Genomic DNA, 17745 nt, shown 5'->3' on the forward strand with positions numbered 1-17745 from the left:
TAACCCCTTATTGTACATAAATGCTGAGCTATCTACATACGTTAAACTAATTACTATTTGTTTTTCTAAGCAGTTCAGCTTCATGCCAGAGTAAAGGATAGTTCTGGATGGCAGACATCATCTATTGTCTTCTTGTCCTACAGATTCTTATTTTGGAGGAGTATATTTTTCTGGCTCTAGTACCTCAGTTCCTCATATGAGTGAATGAAGTTGTTACGAGTGGCTATTTAGGACACCTAGGCTGTGGGAACAACTTTTGTGGTAAAGCTTGGAGCTATTAGAGACTGAGCTACTAGTGATGAAATAGTGGAAGCAAAGAAAGGAAAGGTGGTAAAAGACAGTATGTATTTCATGCTCATGAATGCAGAAGAGCAAGGGACTTTAAGTGGCAGGCATCTTTGGCTAGTTGCCGAGGTCTTTGCTAATATAGATTGAGAGGTAATTTCTTATAAGTGATGTTAGGAGAGAAAGTGAGTTCCTTAGAGCTGAAAATCATATTACAGGGAAGTTATATGGATTTCTTTTTCATTTATAAAAAGACATTTTTTGGGCTTCCCTGGTGGCGCAGTGGTTGAGAGTACGCCTGCCGATGCAGGGGACACGGGTTCGTGCCCCGGTCCGGGAGGATCCCACATGCCGCGGAGCGGCTGGGCTCGTGAGCCATGGCCGCTGGGCCTGCGTGTCCGGAGCCTGTGCTCCGCAATGGGAGATTAAAATTATAAGTATTTGCTCATTTTGAAAAGTTCAAACAGAAATGTATACAATAAAAGATGAAAGATTCCCCAGAGGTAACCATTGTTTGCAATTTTGTATATATCCTTTCAGATGTTTTTCTGGTAGTTGTTTTACAAGTTTGGACTATTGAATTCATTTGAGCTATAAGTCAGAGTCTGGTTTTCAGGTTCATATTTAATGATTTTCCTCCCTTTTTCTCTTCCTTATAGGCTTGCTATGGGTGTTCTCCAGGATCAAAGTGTGACTGTAGTGGTATAAAAGGAGAAAAGGTAAGATATGAGATGAGCCTTAAAAAACTTGGAAAACCATTAAAATCGTGATTTTAATATTTTTTTTAAAAAACAGGGCTTGTACCTCAGCATCTAATTAAATAAAATGAATTTTACTCTACTGCTTATTTTAGATTGCTTTAAGGATTAGACTATATCTCAGAGATCAGCAAACACTTTCTGTAAAAATCCATATGGTAAATAATTTAGCCTTTGTGAGGCACATAAGGTCTCTGTCACATAATTTTCTCCTTTTTTAAAAGTAGCCCTTTAATAGTGTAAAAACATTATTGGCTCTTGTACTATACAAAACAGGGATCTGACTGAATTTGGCCTGAGAGCTGTAGTCTGCCAACCTCTGATGAATCTTGTTGCAGTCAATGACTTAATAAGGCAAAAGAATGCAAAATTCTTAAGGAACCAAACATTTATCAGGCTACTAATCTGTGCTAGTTACCATACAATTTCATGTATTTTTATCTAATCCATTTAAGTTAAGGATGGTCTATCTCTGTTTTCATCTCACTTTAACCACAACAGCATCCCTATTATATGGATATGATGATTACAAAGTAAGTATTGGTGATGATTAAGTAGCATAAACCTAGCCACTATGAATCAGTGACTGACATTGAAAACAGAAGATTAAAAAGGGATAGTGAATTGTGGCCAAAAAGGAATTGTACTAGGAGGAAGGTGATCATACCCTAGTCTTCACTCTTTGGGGCTCAGTGAATATTTTTGAATGAATTATTGAATATTACTAATGATATATGAAAAAGTTTGGGATAATATCTCAAGAGCATATTCCATTTAGGCATATAGAAGGTACACTAGCATACTAAAGGTGTTTAGAAGTCCTGGAGTAAAGAAACCTATTTGTTTGTTTTGCAGTGCTGTATTTCCAAGCTCTATTTAACCATTTAACCCACTTTCCTTCCTTCTAACGGAACACCTATTAATAATAATTGAAGAGTGTTATACAGAACCCTTATTTGAATAACATTAGCTTGAGGGGAATAGTTTTATAGTAAAGCTACTTTCTGTAGCAGTAAAAACACCAAGAGGGATTCATTTCTGATATTAGCGGAATGACTTTTATCAGATTAACTATCCTTAAGATAAGAAGTAAACACTCTGGACAAAATATAACAACTATTTAATAGTACAGGAGAGTGGCCAAAGTAGGACAAAAGTAGAGAGGAGTCTTTTAAAGAAGGGAAGTACAGTGGGCAAGTTTGCACTTATGTGCCTTTTCTCCTGGGTGGGCACTTCAGTCTGCAGGGCAAAGGATGGCAAGAACCCAGACAGAAAAACAAAGTCTCAGTGGCTTGAGAATTCCAGGACAGAATTGAGGATGCCAGAATGGCTGGGAAATGATGGGAGATATGCTGGAATGGAGGGAGTCACAGAATGGAGAGACCAAAAATCTGCTTGTAAATGCAGCCCAAATACTTGGTTGGACCCTGGACTTTATATGTATAGGGGAGGATTCACGCAACCCAGCAAGAAGGAACAGCTGGAAGCCTGCAATAAGTGAACATAGACTTAACTGCTGTCCATTGAAAGGAAAACAGAGTTTTAAGTGTTAGTTCAGCTGAGTTAGCTATTTCCTAAAACAAAAGTTCAATACTTTTTAGACAATATAAAACAATCCAGTATGTGTACATATTAACTACAATGTCCACTATGCAATTAAAACTTACTAGACATGTGAAGTAACAAGTAAAAGCGACCCATGGTCAAGAAAAAGACGAATCAATGAAAACTAACTCTGAAATAACACAGATGTTAGAATTCTTAGACAAAGATTTAAAGCAGATAGGATAAATATATTTGTTGATTTAAAGGGAACTCTGCGAATAATGAGTGAACAGATAGAGAATCGCAACAGAGCACTGGGAATTGTGAAATAAAAAGGAGGGAAATCTAGATTTGAAAAGCAAAATATAAGAAAGAACAGTTTACCAGGTGGGCTTTTAACAGCAGAATGAAGAACACTGAAGAAAGATGGACAAATAACTTGAGAAATACACATTACCTAAAACTAAGTAACTAAATGAAGCAAAATGTGACTAGCCCTATATCTACTAAGGAAATTGAATTATCAAACTCTTCCCACACACACATAAAAATTCCAGTCCAGAAGTTTTCACTGATGAATTATGTGAAACATTTATGTAAGAGACAATATCAATCTTGCATAAACTTAGAAAATGGAAGTGTAAGGCCAACTGGCCCGAGGCAGGGGAACGCAATCAGACTCACAGGTTGCATCAGACCGAAACTTTCTGGACCACCCAGTTCCAGGAACTGACCTGGGGACTTTCCACCCGGCCCAGCCTTCTCGCCTTTCGAGGGGTGGGACTAACGGTCCCAAGACTGATGCGACCGGCCGGCACCACATATTGCCACGATACCCGGAAAGACCACCAAATAAGGAATAACCGGCGCCCTTCCGGATTCGCCACACCCCTTTCCCTTCTTCCTCTATAAATGCTGCCCAAACCCTCGCCCGGGCGCGACTTCTCTGGCCCCTTTCTCTCGAACCAGTGAACCTCGCCCGGGAGCGTTCCCAAATAAAGCTTGTTTAAGCTCTCCTCCGTTTCTTGGTGCTGTTCCTTACAGGAAGCATTCGGGCTGATGTCCAACTAATTTTATGAAACAAATATGCCCTAATACCCAAGCCAGACAAAGGTAAAATTTTAAAAATCATTGAACTATAGCTCATTAACATAGATGCAGAAATGAAGAACAGAATTTTAGCAAATCAGATCCAATGGCATATAAAGTGGTTAATGTGTTCTTACCAAGTGGGGTTTATGCAAGGAATGCATGGTTGGTTTAACATTTGAAAACCAAAATTATAATTCACCATATTAAAAGGCTAAATACAAATTTTTTTTTTTTTTTTGCGGTACGCGGGCCTCTCACTGTCGTGGCCTCTCCCGTTGCAGAGCACAGGCTCCGGACGCGCAGGCTCAGCGGCCATGGCTCACGGGCCTAGCCGTTCCGTGGCACGTGGGATCTTCCCGGACTGGGGCACGAACCCGCGTCCCCTGCATTGGCAGGCGTACTCTCAACCACTGCACCACCAGGGAAGCCCCCTAAATACAAATTTTAAACATAAATAAGCCTACCATGTAACTATCTCAGCAGATGCAAAGAAAGCATTTACGAAAATACATCATGGATTTTTTTTTTAAGGCAAGGCTTTACTGAGGCCCCTGCTGCAGCAGGGGTAGGGGTGCATCCAGGGGTCGGGCCAGAGGGGTGGCTTAGGTGTTTTGCCCACCCCTCTGGTGGTGGTGTGTGCAGGGGGCATGCTCAGTACCCTGCTTTTGCTCTTGACACCCTGTTTTTGCTCCAGGCTCTTCAAAAGTGGCAGTTGGGTTTTTTGATCTTTTGTATCTTTTTGGGTCCAGAATTTGCCCCAACTGCACATGCGTGCAGTTATTTTTAGTCCCATATAGTTTCTTTGTATGTTGTTTTTCCAGGAGAGCTGTGTCCAGGTGCAAGCATTGCAACACTGTAGCAAAGGGTCCCAGGTCCCAGCCTGTTTCTTTTTTTCTTTTTCTTTTTTAACATCTGTGTGATATTCAAGTGGAGATGTTTAAGATAGTTGGCCCTGTGAGCCCAGTTTTTAGGGAAAAATGTGTTGATGTTTGAGATTTCCCAGGGAAAGGGTGAGAAAGGGTCAAAAAGGGCCTCCAAAGTAATACCAATATTTAAAGGACAGGCAGGGGGAGAAGAATATTTTTCCATAAAGAAAAATAAGACTGATTTTTTATTCAAATATGGGCAGGCAGCATAAACCAGGTTTTTTTTAAAGTTTGACCTTCAGAAATAGATGTTCTACACCATTTTCTATGTTAGTGAGTGTTGGAAAATTACGGTAAAATCTAGGTAGCTGTAAGGATTAAATAATTGCCTGACAACCAGTAGCAAAGGGTAGGCACATAACAAATGTCAGCCTTCCCTACCATCTGTATTAGGAATTAGGTAGAGGACCCTCCTGGCACCCTCTCCTCATGGAAGCCTTCTATAGTTTCTACTGCAGGAAACTTTCTACCTTTCAAAGGCTGGGGATTGCTATTGCAATTCTTTTTGCTACTTTCCAGTAATTGCCCTTCTATCTTCTGTGGTATAATATTGCTCTGTCAGCTAGATAGGACTACAACATCATTTGACTATAGTGTGAGATTTCAGGACAAGTATCTGGTATAGGTATATGATTTTTAATAATCCCAACACAGTTAAGCTTTTTAGCACTCTCTACTTTCAGTTTCTAGTGTATTCCTCTCATATCTATAGCCTGGGTAGCAGTTTTGCTTCTGAGAAAATATAGCTCTCTTCAAGCATTATTCTCACGTTTTGGCAGAGATATGCTCTAAATACTAGCGGAGATCCCAAAACGTAGCTGTGTTTTCCACTTATGGAAATATACTCGAACTAGATTGTTTTTTTCCTTCTAGCTTACTTTCTGACTGGCACTTGTGGTCAGATTTCTACTACCCGCTCTACCAATATGGGCTATGCAATGATTTGAGCCAATCCAGCTCTAAAATTTTTGAATCTTTTATTTTTCTTCTCTTGTTCTATTTCCTTCAAAATAATGGCATTGAGATTGACGGATACTAAATTATCATAATTCTATGAGCAATTAAAACAATAAAGAGATATATTTATAGAAAATGCTGTAATATGTCAATAATAATTATTGTTAAAGCTACAGGAATGTTTAGGCCTACCTTTAACTGGCTAACATTTGCTTCATTTGCTTTGAAGTAATAAGTGAAAAATGATCAGAAGTAGCCTTTTCAAAGGGCTTATATTTATTGTAGGATGCTTCAACATAAGAAGTTATTCAATACAAGATCATCTAAGCTATCTAGGCTAAACTTAGTATTTACCCCCTGTTGCCACACACACACAGACACACACAGATACACACACATACTGGGGTTATGAATGAAAGTCTATTGTACCTTAACCTCCAAGGGTAAGTGCTTCTAATGGCCCATTAGTCAGTTGCCTTGTAGATATGGATGCTTTCTCTTTCTCAGGTGCTGCCTAGGCTGTCACTGTGGATAGGATCTGGGGAGAAGAGGGTTCCCAGAACAAGGTCCAGAGCCTCTGGCCGGAGACTCCACCTTCAAGCCTTAGGAGAGTAGAGGAACTGCTTGCAGCACTGCAGTTGGAAGCACATGCCACGGAGCTGTGAGCCCTTAGGGTTCTTAAACTTAATAGTGGTGAATTTGCTTTCTGTGACTGGATCCCCTAGAGATGTTAGGGTTCACACTCTTAATATAAATTGACTGTATGCAAGTTAACTAACCCTAATGTGTCTATCTAATGGTATATTAGTATACATGGTCACCCTGCAACACCCACCTATCTGGTTGTATAGATATGCACATCAGGCAGCCTTTCCTGATAGATGGTGATAAGATGTAGACCTAGTAGACCCTCACTAGTAGGTAGACAGCCCTCCTGTGCTGGTGTTGATAAGTGCTGTGGTCAGAACTGGGACTTGAGTCACAATTGCTGGTGGTTTTTTCTTTTCCTCTACAACAAACATTTATTCCTTTTTGTATTGATTTTACAGTCAGAGAAAAATATAAAAATTTTGATGTTATAGAGCCTTTTTCTAGCTAACTCATCGCTAATCAGCAAATGAATTTCCATTCTGAATAATCCTGCAACTCTGTACTCCACAGCAAACCTGAAATCTTCTCTGATGTTTTCCTTTTGCACTTCTTCATCCCTGCACCATACTTATTTCATGTAACCCCTTCATTCCTGTTTTCCTGGATTTATTGCCATCTTCCCTGTTAGATTCTTGATGTCAGTATATATAAACTTCATTTCTGATAAGCTTTTTACTTTTATGAGAAAGCAAGAGATTACATTACCAAATATGATATAAATTCAGAGTGATTTGTATTTTTCCACTCCTATCTTACAGGTTTCTCCATGTCAGTGGACACTGAACTTAGCATAATTAAATTAATTTAGTCTTCTCTAGATAGTCATTTGATGTTTTTGAATCTCAACCATGTTTGTGCTTGAAAATTCACAAATGACTTTATCTTTCATTCTTGTTCAATTGCAGGGGGAGAGAGGATTTCCAGGTTTGGAAGGCCATCCAGGTTTGCCTGGATTTCCAGGTCCAGAAGGGCCGCCAGGGCCTCGGGGACAAAAGGTATGTGCCAAATTACCAACCAGTAATACCAAAGGAATTAAGCCATCTTAATGTGGGACAGGTGTCAAATCAATTAAAAAGTTACTGAATTATAGCCAGAAACTAATATTTAAATAAAACAATAGAATGGCCAAGAATCTATACTTCATTGTTGTTGTTTTTTTAAAAAAGCTGAATATTACTGCTGTATTCAAATGCTTTTGGAAGCTGTTAATTGTGTGTGGTCATTGGGATCCTTAACAAAAATTAAGTCCTGTCAGGAGCTCAGCTGAGCTGGAGAGAGCTTAACTGCCAGGTGTCAGAGAACTGATTAAGACAACAAGACAAAATGAAAGTAACAGTCAAGGCTTTAGTCACTTACCGTGGCAGTGTGTATAAGCAAAACATAAACCAGAGCAAGGGTGGACTCCCCCACTCTTCCATTATTCCTCATGGAACAGTGCCAGTGAGGGTGAAATGGATAAGCACACACACAGGGAATTGTTTCACTGCTCAGGGAGCTTGGAGCAAAAAACTGCTGTTTTTTAGTATACCTGACAGCGGGATGAAAGAAGGGAGGGGGGAAGGGCTAGGAGTGGAGAACTACTGAGTCAGAGTACAGAAAAAATATCCTCAAGGTTCCACCTCTCTGAATGAAGACGTCTTCACCAAGGTTCCATGTAAAGAGGCCTTTTAGTGCAGATATGCATAAGAGCATGACCAGCCAGGGGGATTGACTCCTTTACTACAGTTCCTTTCAGAGACTGACATGCATTGGCTGTGCACTAATTCTGGTGTGGGATGGGCAGCTTTTCTCTATGAGGCTTACCATATGATTGGGCCTGAAAAATCACACATAGGTCTTTAGCCAGGAGCCAGACTCCTCAATTCCATTTCTTGATTTTTCAGGACCCAAATGAGAAACATAGGTTACTCCAACATGGACCTGAATGGGTCAGGCTTTGAGGAGTTATGTCAAAAAATAGGTAGTTAATCTGAGGCTCCAATGGATCATGGTCATGATCAAAATTATTCCAAGCAGGACAATCAGGCCTGCCTGGAGGAGTGAGTGTAACCATAAGCTCCAAACATTACCAAGCCAGGAATAGGTGGGGTTGGGTGGTGAGAGACATGTCTACCAGTTTGTCAGATTTACAGTGGCGGCAGCTGAGACAGGTGTATCAATGAATTTGGTGAGGTGGAAGTCACACAGGCTATTCTGTGGGAGAGAAAGAAGGAGACGATATATCCTTACACTCTCCCTCTCCTGTACCCAGGCTCATAGATCCAAAGGTGCTGTTATCCTGTCAGTTGGGAATACTTTTCCCCATTGACTGCTGTGTGGGCAGTTTCTCCTATACCATGAGCAAGGATAACATCTTATATGCATGTTAAGATATAGGATGTGAAGAGATAATAGTGAATTTTAAGATTGGGAAAAGCTTCTGTTTTTTTTTTTTTAATGGCTCTTTGACTGATGAACTGATATATGAAAGGGCCAGTTCTGTTCATTTTCCTGGAAAATAATAGTGGTTTAGAAACCCTTTTTTCCTAATTTTATTTCATGGAATAGTGGTACATCGTGTCATTAGAGCATTAAGGAAATCAAATGGATACTCATCAAGTAGTCCTCTGAGTAAAGGGGGAAAATTAATTTAAATGCACAAATACTTTTTAACACTTAACTATACCATAGCATAGATTGTGGGAATAGGCTTGAGCATGATCTCTGAGGAGGTGGCAGTACACCAAGGAAGTTTTATTAGATTCAAGAGCAGAAGGGACGTGTGCTAAATTTCCTGAGTAGAACTTTGCACTGAGGAAAAGGCAAGCCTCTAAATGACTGCATAAAATTTAAGTAGATGGGCCATACAACAGAATTTCCTATGTCCAATGAGGTGCAAAACAGCAGAATGTTTCTTGTGCACCCAGAAATAGCAGAAGGATCTGAAAGAGTCAAGTGGGTAGAATTGAGCACTAACTCAGCAGCAGTCCATGTAGACTGCTGGCATGGGACATCTCAATGGATTCCAGCTTGGACTAGACTGTCCCACCCCTCAGCATCTTAGAACTACTTAAGCCCTCCATAGCTTAGGTACAGGCTTGTGAAAATGAGGTGGGAAATCCAATTAACTGAGGTTAAGTTTTAGCCATCTTAGTGAAATGGATGCTTTGAAATAGAAATTAAGTTGAACCACAGAAAAATAAAGTTACATTTCTTGTATCTGAGTTTCTTGCACACTATGCTCAGTGAGAGGTGGCAAGTCTAATAAAGATTTAGGTAAGATTAAAAAGAGCTAACTACATCAGATTTTTTGAAATAGTTTAGCATTAACTGGGACTATTGTACAATAGTATGATAATTTTTAAAGGTGTGGTTGTATGCAGTTTAAATTTAGAAAGCAATCCAGTCTTTTGCTGTGATTCCATTTCTATATCCATAAAAGGAGGAGGTTTGACTGCTTTCTAAACTTCGGGGATTTTGAATTAGAAGCACTTTCTGCTTCTATCTTCAGTATGACTTCATGCTCCCCAACATCGCTGAATTTATACTTTTTATGTGATTGGGTATTCGGGCACATGTGTATGTGTTAACATACATACCAAGTCAAAAATTTTGTAGGATTATTCTTTAATCTGTATACTCATATATGAAAGTAAATATATATAAAACAAATATATATAGGAGTGTATATATAAAGATTGCCAAAGGATTTCTTTATTCTTAAAAATAAAATTTAATTGATTTTCAATAGATAATATATTCATTTTGTTCAAAATAAATTAACATAAAAAGGGTATACAATGAAAAAAATCTCCTTTCCACTGTGTCCATTAGCCACTGAGTTCTACATATTCCTAATGGGCATCCACTTATGTTATTTTCTTGTGAATATGCCCAAGAATTTTTTATGAATATGTGTGCAGATACAAATATATACATGCACATACATGCATATACGCACATACACACTTTTACCTCCCTTTGTTTATAAAATGGTATCCAACACATTGTTTGACCTTTGTTTTTCACTTGATATACATTGTAGATATCCCATATCAGTATACACGGAACCTCCTCGTTTTTTATAACTGCATTGTATTATATTGTGGGTATAAACCATAACTCATTAAGCCAGTTCCCTATTGATGATCATTTAGGTGGTTTTCAATTTTTTGCTACCACAAACAGTGCTGCTATGATGTACAATTTAAATAGATTTTCTTTCCCCAATAAGGGATTATCTCTAAGATTACTAGAAGTGATTTTGCTGGATCAGAGCATACATGTATTTATATATTTTTGTGGATATCGCCAAATTGCCACCCAAGAAGTTGTATGATTTATCCTTGGTTCAGCAATGTACAAGAAGATCAATTTCCCTATAGCTTCACCCAATCCTATTATGAAACTTGGATTCTTGCCAATCTGTTAGATGAAAAATGGCCTCTCAATGTACTTTTAGTTTGCATTTCTCTTATTAAAAATAAGATTGAGCATCTTTTCATTTCTGTGAACTGTCTGTTTATACCATTTGCCCATTTTTCTACTGGATTGTTGGTGTTTTCATATTTCACTGAGCTATTTATATTTTAGGGAGATTGCCCTTTATCTGTGTTGTGAGTTACAATTATATCCCACCAGTTTGTCATTTGTCTTCGATGGGTGTGTGCATGTGTATGTGTATATTTATGTGTCTGTGGTTTTTTTTTGTGTGTGTGTGTGTATGTGTGTCTGTGTTTTGTTTATCAGAGGTCTTTTGTGGCATTTGGGTTTTGAATATTAAATGCCTTCCCCACTGTAAGAGTATAAAATAATTCTCCCATGTTTTCTTCCAGTATATTAATAGTTTCATTTTTTTCATGTGAATGTTTTATTGATTTCAATTCATCCTGGTATGGTTTGTGATGTAAGTTCCACTTTTTTTCCCAGATGTCCTCACAAATGTGTCCCAATATAATTTTCCCCACTGATTTGCAATGCCACTTTCATTATATACCAAATTCACATGAATATATGGACCTGTTTCTCAACTTTTCATACTCTTCCAATGGTCTGGTTATTCAAATATCAGAACCAAACTATTTTAATTATTGACATCTTGTGCTATATTTTTATATCTGCCAGTACTAGTGTCCCCTCATTGGTCTTTTTTTTTTCTTCAGAATTTTTCTCAATGTAACTAAATTGTTGAGAATTGACTTTTTTAATGTTGAATCCTATTATCCAGGAACATGGAATGCCTTTCCATTTGTTCCAGTCTTCCTTTTTGAACTTCAGAAGTGTTTTAAAATTTTCTTCTTATGAATCTTATACATTTCTTGCTCAGTTCATTGCTAAATATTTTATCTTTTTCTGCTATTGTAAATTGCACATTTTCTTCCATTATGTTTTCTAACTGGTAGTTGTTGGTATATAAGAAAGCTATTAATTCTTCATATTAATTTTATACACAGTTACCTTACTGAATTATCTTATTGATTATAGTTTTTCATTTAACTATCTTGGGTTTTCCATGCATACAATCGTATTATTTGCAAATAATATGTTTTACCTCATTCTTTCCAATTTTTATACGTCTAATTTCTCTCTCTTATTTAGCCACGTTGGTTAGTATGACCAGTGTAGTTTTAAGGCATCCTTGTCTTATTTTCACCTTTAGTGGGAAGACACAAAAAGATTCATTGAACAAACAATTTTCTAGTTTTAAAATAGAATTAGATTTACTTTAATTTCCTTAGAGATGCATCTTTTGTGAAAAGAGTAGATTATTAACCTTGTTTTAAAGCAAGGTGTGGTAGGCAGAATAATGCCCACCCCCTAAAGATGTCCCTAACCTAATCCCCAGAACCTGTGAATATGTTAGGTTACATAGGTAAGCAAAATTAAGATTGCAGGTGGAATTAAAGCTGCTAGCTAGTCAGCTGGTTTTAAACTAGGGTAATTATTCTGGATGATCTGGGTGGGCCCAGTATAATCATAAGGGTCCTTTCAATGTTGAAGAGGGAGGCAGAAGAGTCAGTGTCAGAGTGGTGCAATGTTAGAAAGATTCATTCAGCCGTCACTGACTTTGAACATAGAAGAGGGCCATGAGCAGAGGGATGCTGGAAGCTCTGGAAGCTGGAAAAAGAAAGTAAATGAATTCTCTCTATAGAATCTCCAGAAAGTACATAGCTCTGCCACTGAGACCCTTCATACCTCTGACTTCCAGAACTGTAAGATTGTATTATTTTAGGCCACTAAGTTTGTGGTAATTTGTAAGAGGAGCATAAGGAACTAATACATCAGGTAACCTTTTCTCCAAATAAAACTTTTCATGGAAACCCCAAATAAAACAGATAAAAACAGAGCTTCAGTGATTGAAGGAGGGTGGCATAGGCATAAAGGAACCTCCAGGGGAAATTCTAGGGTTGTAAGTAGAGTAGTTTGAAAGCCACTTGTATAAAGCAAGATGTCCCAGTTTAATAAAAACTATCTAAAGGCTCAGATGGTGGCCTACTAGCTGTATGTTCCACTGAAATTCCTGCCTATTGGAGCAGAATTAGGTTTTCTTTATTCCATTTTTAAAAGAAACTACATAGTAAAACTTAGTGAGGCAAGACTAAATTCTCAGCAATGCGGTTGTAACTAGAAATGGGTAAATAGATTAACAAACATGTGGGCAGCCTCTTTTGCATGGAGTCTATAGCAGAAGCTTGAAAGGAAAGTCTGTGGTTTTCTTTTTCTTTCTTAGCTCTGCCAGTAGAAAGTGTCTTATAAAACATAGCAAAGGTTTAAAACAGCAAACTCAAGAACAGCTCATATTTAGGCCCAGAGATGATGCAAGCAGATTGACACAATATAGAAACTGCCCAGATTTTCAGCTCTTATTTTGTTTATGCATAAATGATTTGGGGAATATCTATACTACTATTTCATCTTTCTTTTCTTGCATGCTTCATAATTAACTTTACAGGTATAAAGTTTCTTCTACATGTTAACAGTTTTCTTCTCAGTAAATAAAGGCGTTTCTTTTAGCATCTGACTTACCTCAGTGCTTTCAGTCTCAATAATACATGCTTCTTTCTTGGGCATGTAAGTGTCTCACTAACTTTCACAAAGGTTCACAAAAATTTGTCTCAGTTTACAGTCTAAAATTAGTTATTTGAGGGCTATTTTTGAAGGAAAAATAACTAAATATGTTGTATTTTTCAGGGTAGTGATGGAATTCCAGGGCCACCAGGACCAAAAGGGATCAGAGTAAGTGATATTTGCTGTATCAAATGCTTTGTTGGTCAAAATAGAGAAGAAGCAAATGAGGTGTTATGAGGCAACTAGAAAAGACTCATATTGAAATGCAGAAAGAAAACTGAAGTCTTTAAAAAGTTAAATTTAAGAGTTTGTATATGTCTACAATTAGCCTTTCTCTAGTATTTTGATAGTTACCTTTATATATCCAGATGTCTGTTTAAACTAATGAAAGAAGACTTTTGGTTAAGAAATAGAAAGTATTGAATTACAACAATTTTTCAATTTATTAAAAATATATATCATACAGGTGATTTAAAGCAGAACTTCCCAACCAGTGCGATCATCTCAGTCCTCTGGGTTCAGAGGGCTGATCAATCACATCAGGCTGTGTACCCTCCCCGGGTACTACATACAAATATTATAATTTTATTTGTATATCTTGAAGAGAACAAGTTTGTGAAGCACTAGTTTAAACCGTTAGGTTAAAGAATAACTATTTTTGGAAGAATACAATATTTCCTCAGTTCTAAGATGTATGATTTTTCAAGTTTTAATGTTCTGGAAATCAGGATGTGTCTCAAAATTGAAGTGCACATTTAGTGTAATTTTTCTGAAAAGCTTTTAGGTTGATACATACTTTTCAGTGTGTTTCAGATTTGGGAGGAAACTGTGACGTTTAAAAATAGTACTGGCTTTTGGAAAATCATATTTAACTTTTTGAGCCTCAGTTTCTTCATTTGTTAAATTGAAGAGAGTCAAAGAACACAATCTCCAGGGTCCCTTTTAGCTCTGAAATTCTGTTGTCATGGATTGACAAGGTCCCTGAATTTGAATATAAAATATATGGGTGGTGGCTATGTGTTACAAAGACAAACATTCTGATCTTCTGGATCTCCAGAAATTTAGTAGATGTACACATTTTATATAAATATTTAAAACAGTCTGTTTGCTATCTACGTCTTAACAACATGTAGCTTGCCTTACGTGCTGCTTATGACTGGTGTGGGTAGGGCACTGGAAAAGCAAGGAGGAAACTCAAAACTCTTAGTTTATTTTAGCAGACATGTATCTATGTTTTTGTGTAGTAACTGAATATCAGTATACTATTAAAGCTCTTCATAATAATCATATCTCTTAATAGCTATAGCTACCATTAACTATGTTCTAAGCACTGTTGAAACTAAATAGCTTCAAAATAACAATATGCAAATAAAACAACCATTTCAATTTTAATACTAATAATAGAATTCTTAAATGCCACTAATTATTTCTTTGCTGTTCTTCTTTTCCCCTTTGAATTGACTAATTTCAGTCAAAATATCATGTTTTAAAGACACTTGAAGTAATTCTCTTCTCTGTATGGTTACTGTCCACAACTTGCTGTACATTAGGTTCATTGGTCCCAGTTTGCTTTCAAGTTTTAACGATTTCCTTTTTACCGCTTTCTAATTTTTCATTATTTAAAACATTTACATTGTTCTATAAGACAAGGTATAGTCAGAGATGCTACCTATCCTTCCTTCCATCACCCTATTCTCTTTCCTCCTTCCCCCAGAGGTAATCATTTTTATTATTTTCTGTTTATCTTTTCATTGTTTAGTATCGCTACCCTTGCTATAAAAAGTTAGTGTATTATATACACTCCTTACACTTTGTTTATTTTGCTTACCATTATGTCCTGGAGATCACTACGTATTTCAATGTACAGAGATTTTGCTCATTCTTTTTAACAGCTGCATAGTTTTATATTATGCGGATGTACCGTAATTTATTTAGTCATATCCCTATTTATTTAGTCATGTCCCTATTTAGGTTAGAAACCTAAAGGTTTCTAACCTTTAGCTATAAATATGGTTATACGGCCATTTCTAGACTTTAGCTATAATAATGCTTCAGTCAGTAACCTTGAATTTCATATTTTGTTTCATAATTTCTTGTGTGCCTTTGGGATAGATTCTTAGAAATGAATTTCTTCGAAGAGTAAATAAATACATGTGTAATTTTGTTAGGTATTTCCAAATTTCTCTCCATGGTGTTTAAATCCCATTAGCAGTTGTATGGGAGTACCTTTTCCCCATAGCCTCACCTACAGAGAGTTTTGTCAAACTTGTATTTTTGCCAGTCCTGACAGGGGAATTTGATTAAAGAATTTTGGGGGTGATCACATTGATGTTCTCAGGGGCAGATATATTTGCCACATACCCATACCCTGCTGAATTCAATATTCATCACAAACCTGGGAGAATCCCTTTGTCTTTTAGAAAAGACCTTTCATCCACTAATTTGCCTGCTCCTACTAAGTGCAATAAAGGCAATGCTCCCTCAAATAGGAGTTTTTTTCTATAGTTTTCTATAAAAGAGATTTTTAAACACATATAGGAGTTTTTTCTATAGTGTTTAAAAGAACAAGTGGTAATAATCAATGAAACACATTTTGTCCATTGCTATTCTAAATGTAATTCTCATAATTCCCTTAGGTAGGATATTATTTTATTGTTACTGATTATTATTTGATTCAAGGAATTTATTTCTTTTATAGGGTCCTCCTGGACTTCCTGGATTTCCAGGGACACCAGGTCTTCCTGTAAGTAGGATTTGGCTTCTTATTTTAAAATCCCTTAAAAAGTAATCTAAGAAATATTATACATGTGTTATATCCCCTTTCAAAGGGAATGCCAGGCCATGATGGGGCCCCAGGACCTCAAGGTATCCCTGGATGCAATGGAACCAAGGTGAGATTTCTTTGACTTAATCTTAAGCAATATGCTTGATAATAATAGACTTAAAAATTTCAAGGAATCAATACGAAGAATGTCAAAGAAGAGCTATAGTAGCTTCATGTCTAGGACAGACATAGGATATGTTCTCAGTTAACATTTTCAATATATTGAAACATCAGTAATTCTTGAAGCTTGTGTAATTAGCTGGGATATTGCATTGGGTTGAAGATTACTTACCAAGTCCTTTTTTTTGACTTTAGTGTAAAGTAAGATGAGAGTTAAAAAGGAATTAGGATATATATGTTTCAAATATTGTATCGGTTGTTAAGAGTAATACTTGTGAATGTCATTCATTAGCTTTGTCTTTTTTAAAAAACTAGGTACAGTTTAAGTTTTCAAATCTTTCATATTCTTAAAACTTCTTTACCTTGCCTAATAACTTCCTTAAGAAAAATCTTAAAAATCTATATGTAATATATCACATCAGTTTTTACCATAAACTATTAGTATGAAACCTGAAACTTCTCCATCAGTGAAAATAATGAATTTAACAAGTGAAAAAATAAAACTTCACATACGGCAAACATCATTTCCTGACCCACTTTTCTTATCTTTAGTCAATCCTAATTCCAACTATTTGGATTTAATATAAAATGAGAGAAAGAAAAAAAAAGAGGAAAATCTGCTCTTTTTGAATGCTTACATATTATTGTTTCTGCTTCTTCTTCCCTCACTTTTCTCATTTTCCTATAGGTTAATGAAATTTATTATTATTTTCTGTATATCCTTTTGGCATTTCCATTTTGCACATAATATTCAGTGAAACTATTTATGAAATACCCTAGATTTTTCTAACTAATGACATGTGTCATATTTTATATTAGGGCATATATTTAAAATAACTTGAAAAAACTATTTTGCATTATGGGAGGCCACGTTTTGTGATAATCGTTGTAGTATATACTTGAAGGCAATAAAATATTTTTACCTCCAGTATTTCTCCAAGTCGTTGTGACCCTTGCCAATAATAATAATAATAATGCCATTATTTATTATTATTATTATCATTTTGATTTTGATTGTGGGTTTGTTTTCTGAGGCTTAGTTCTTCATTTCTGCTTGGGGTGACCTTACAGTGATAGAACCAATGTGGAATTAGTTTGCATGGCACATTGCATGTTAAAGTAGGCTACATTTGTATGCCTATTCTGGTAATTTGTTTGGTTTTTGCCAGCACGCCTTGAGCAACAGACCACTAGCCAGTTTTAATTTTGAAGACCAGATGTATCTACAATGAGTATAGCATGCAATGTGATTAAAGGGATCTTTTTCTTTCTTTTTGTTAAAGCAGCACCTTAGCAGATCTCATGATTAGCTTGTGTTTGAGGCCCCCGATTATGTGAGCAACAAAGTTTTTGAAAACGGATTTATTATGTATACTTTCAGATTAAATGGTTTCTTATATTTCTAACTACGCAACTAATAGAACGAACCCTAGAGATGGAGCCAGAATACATGGGTTGTTTTGTTTTCTGTCTTCTAAACTCAGTGTACAGGCCACTCCCTTTCTCTCTGGGCCTACTTTGTCCATGTGTAAAAAGTGGT

At 36.6% G+C, this 17745-nt stretch overlaps 1 protein-coding gene across 5 annotated transcripts in view; it reads left to right on the forward strand.

The window, feature by feature from the left end:
• The window catches only part of COL4A5 (collagen type IV alpha 5 chain), a 223845-nt gene that overhangs the window by 101595 nt on the left and 104505 nt on the right, over positions 1–17745 (forward strand). For all 5 annotated transcript variants that reach the window (XM_029241156.1, XM_029241158.1, XM_029241157.1 and 2 more), the window contains exons 2-6: positions 945–1004; positions 7120–7209; positions 13385–13429; positions 15960–16004; positions 16090–16152. In XM_029241156.1, coding sequence (XP_029096989.1) covers positions 945–1004; positions 7120–7209; positions 13385–13429; positions 15960–16004; positions 16090–16152 — 303 coding nt within the window. The remainder of the gene's footprint in view (positions 1–944; positions 1005–7119; positions 7210–13384; positions 13430–15959; positions 16005–16089; positions 16153–17745) is intronic.

Source organism: Monodon monoceros, unplaced genomic scaffold, assembly GCF_005190385.1.
Source record: "Monodon monoceros isolate NGI ecotype Baffin Bay Population unplaced genomic scaffold, NGI_Narwhal_1 Super_Scaffold_22, whole genome shotgun sequence".
Taxonomy (NCBI): domain Eukaryota; kingdom Metazoa; phylum Chordata; class Mammalia; order Artiodactyla; family Monodontidae; genus Monodon; species Monodon monoceros.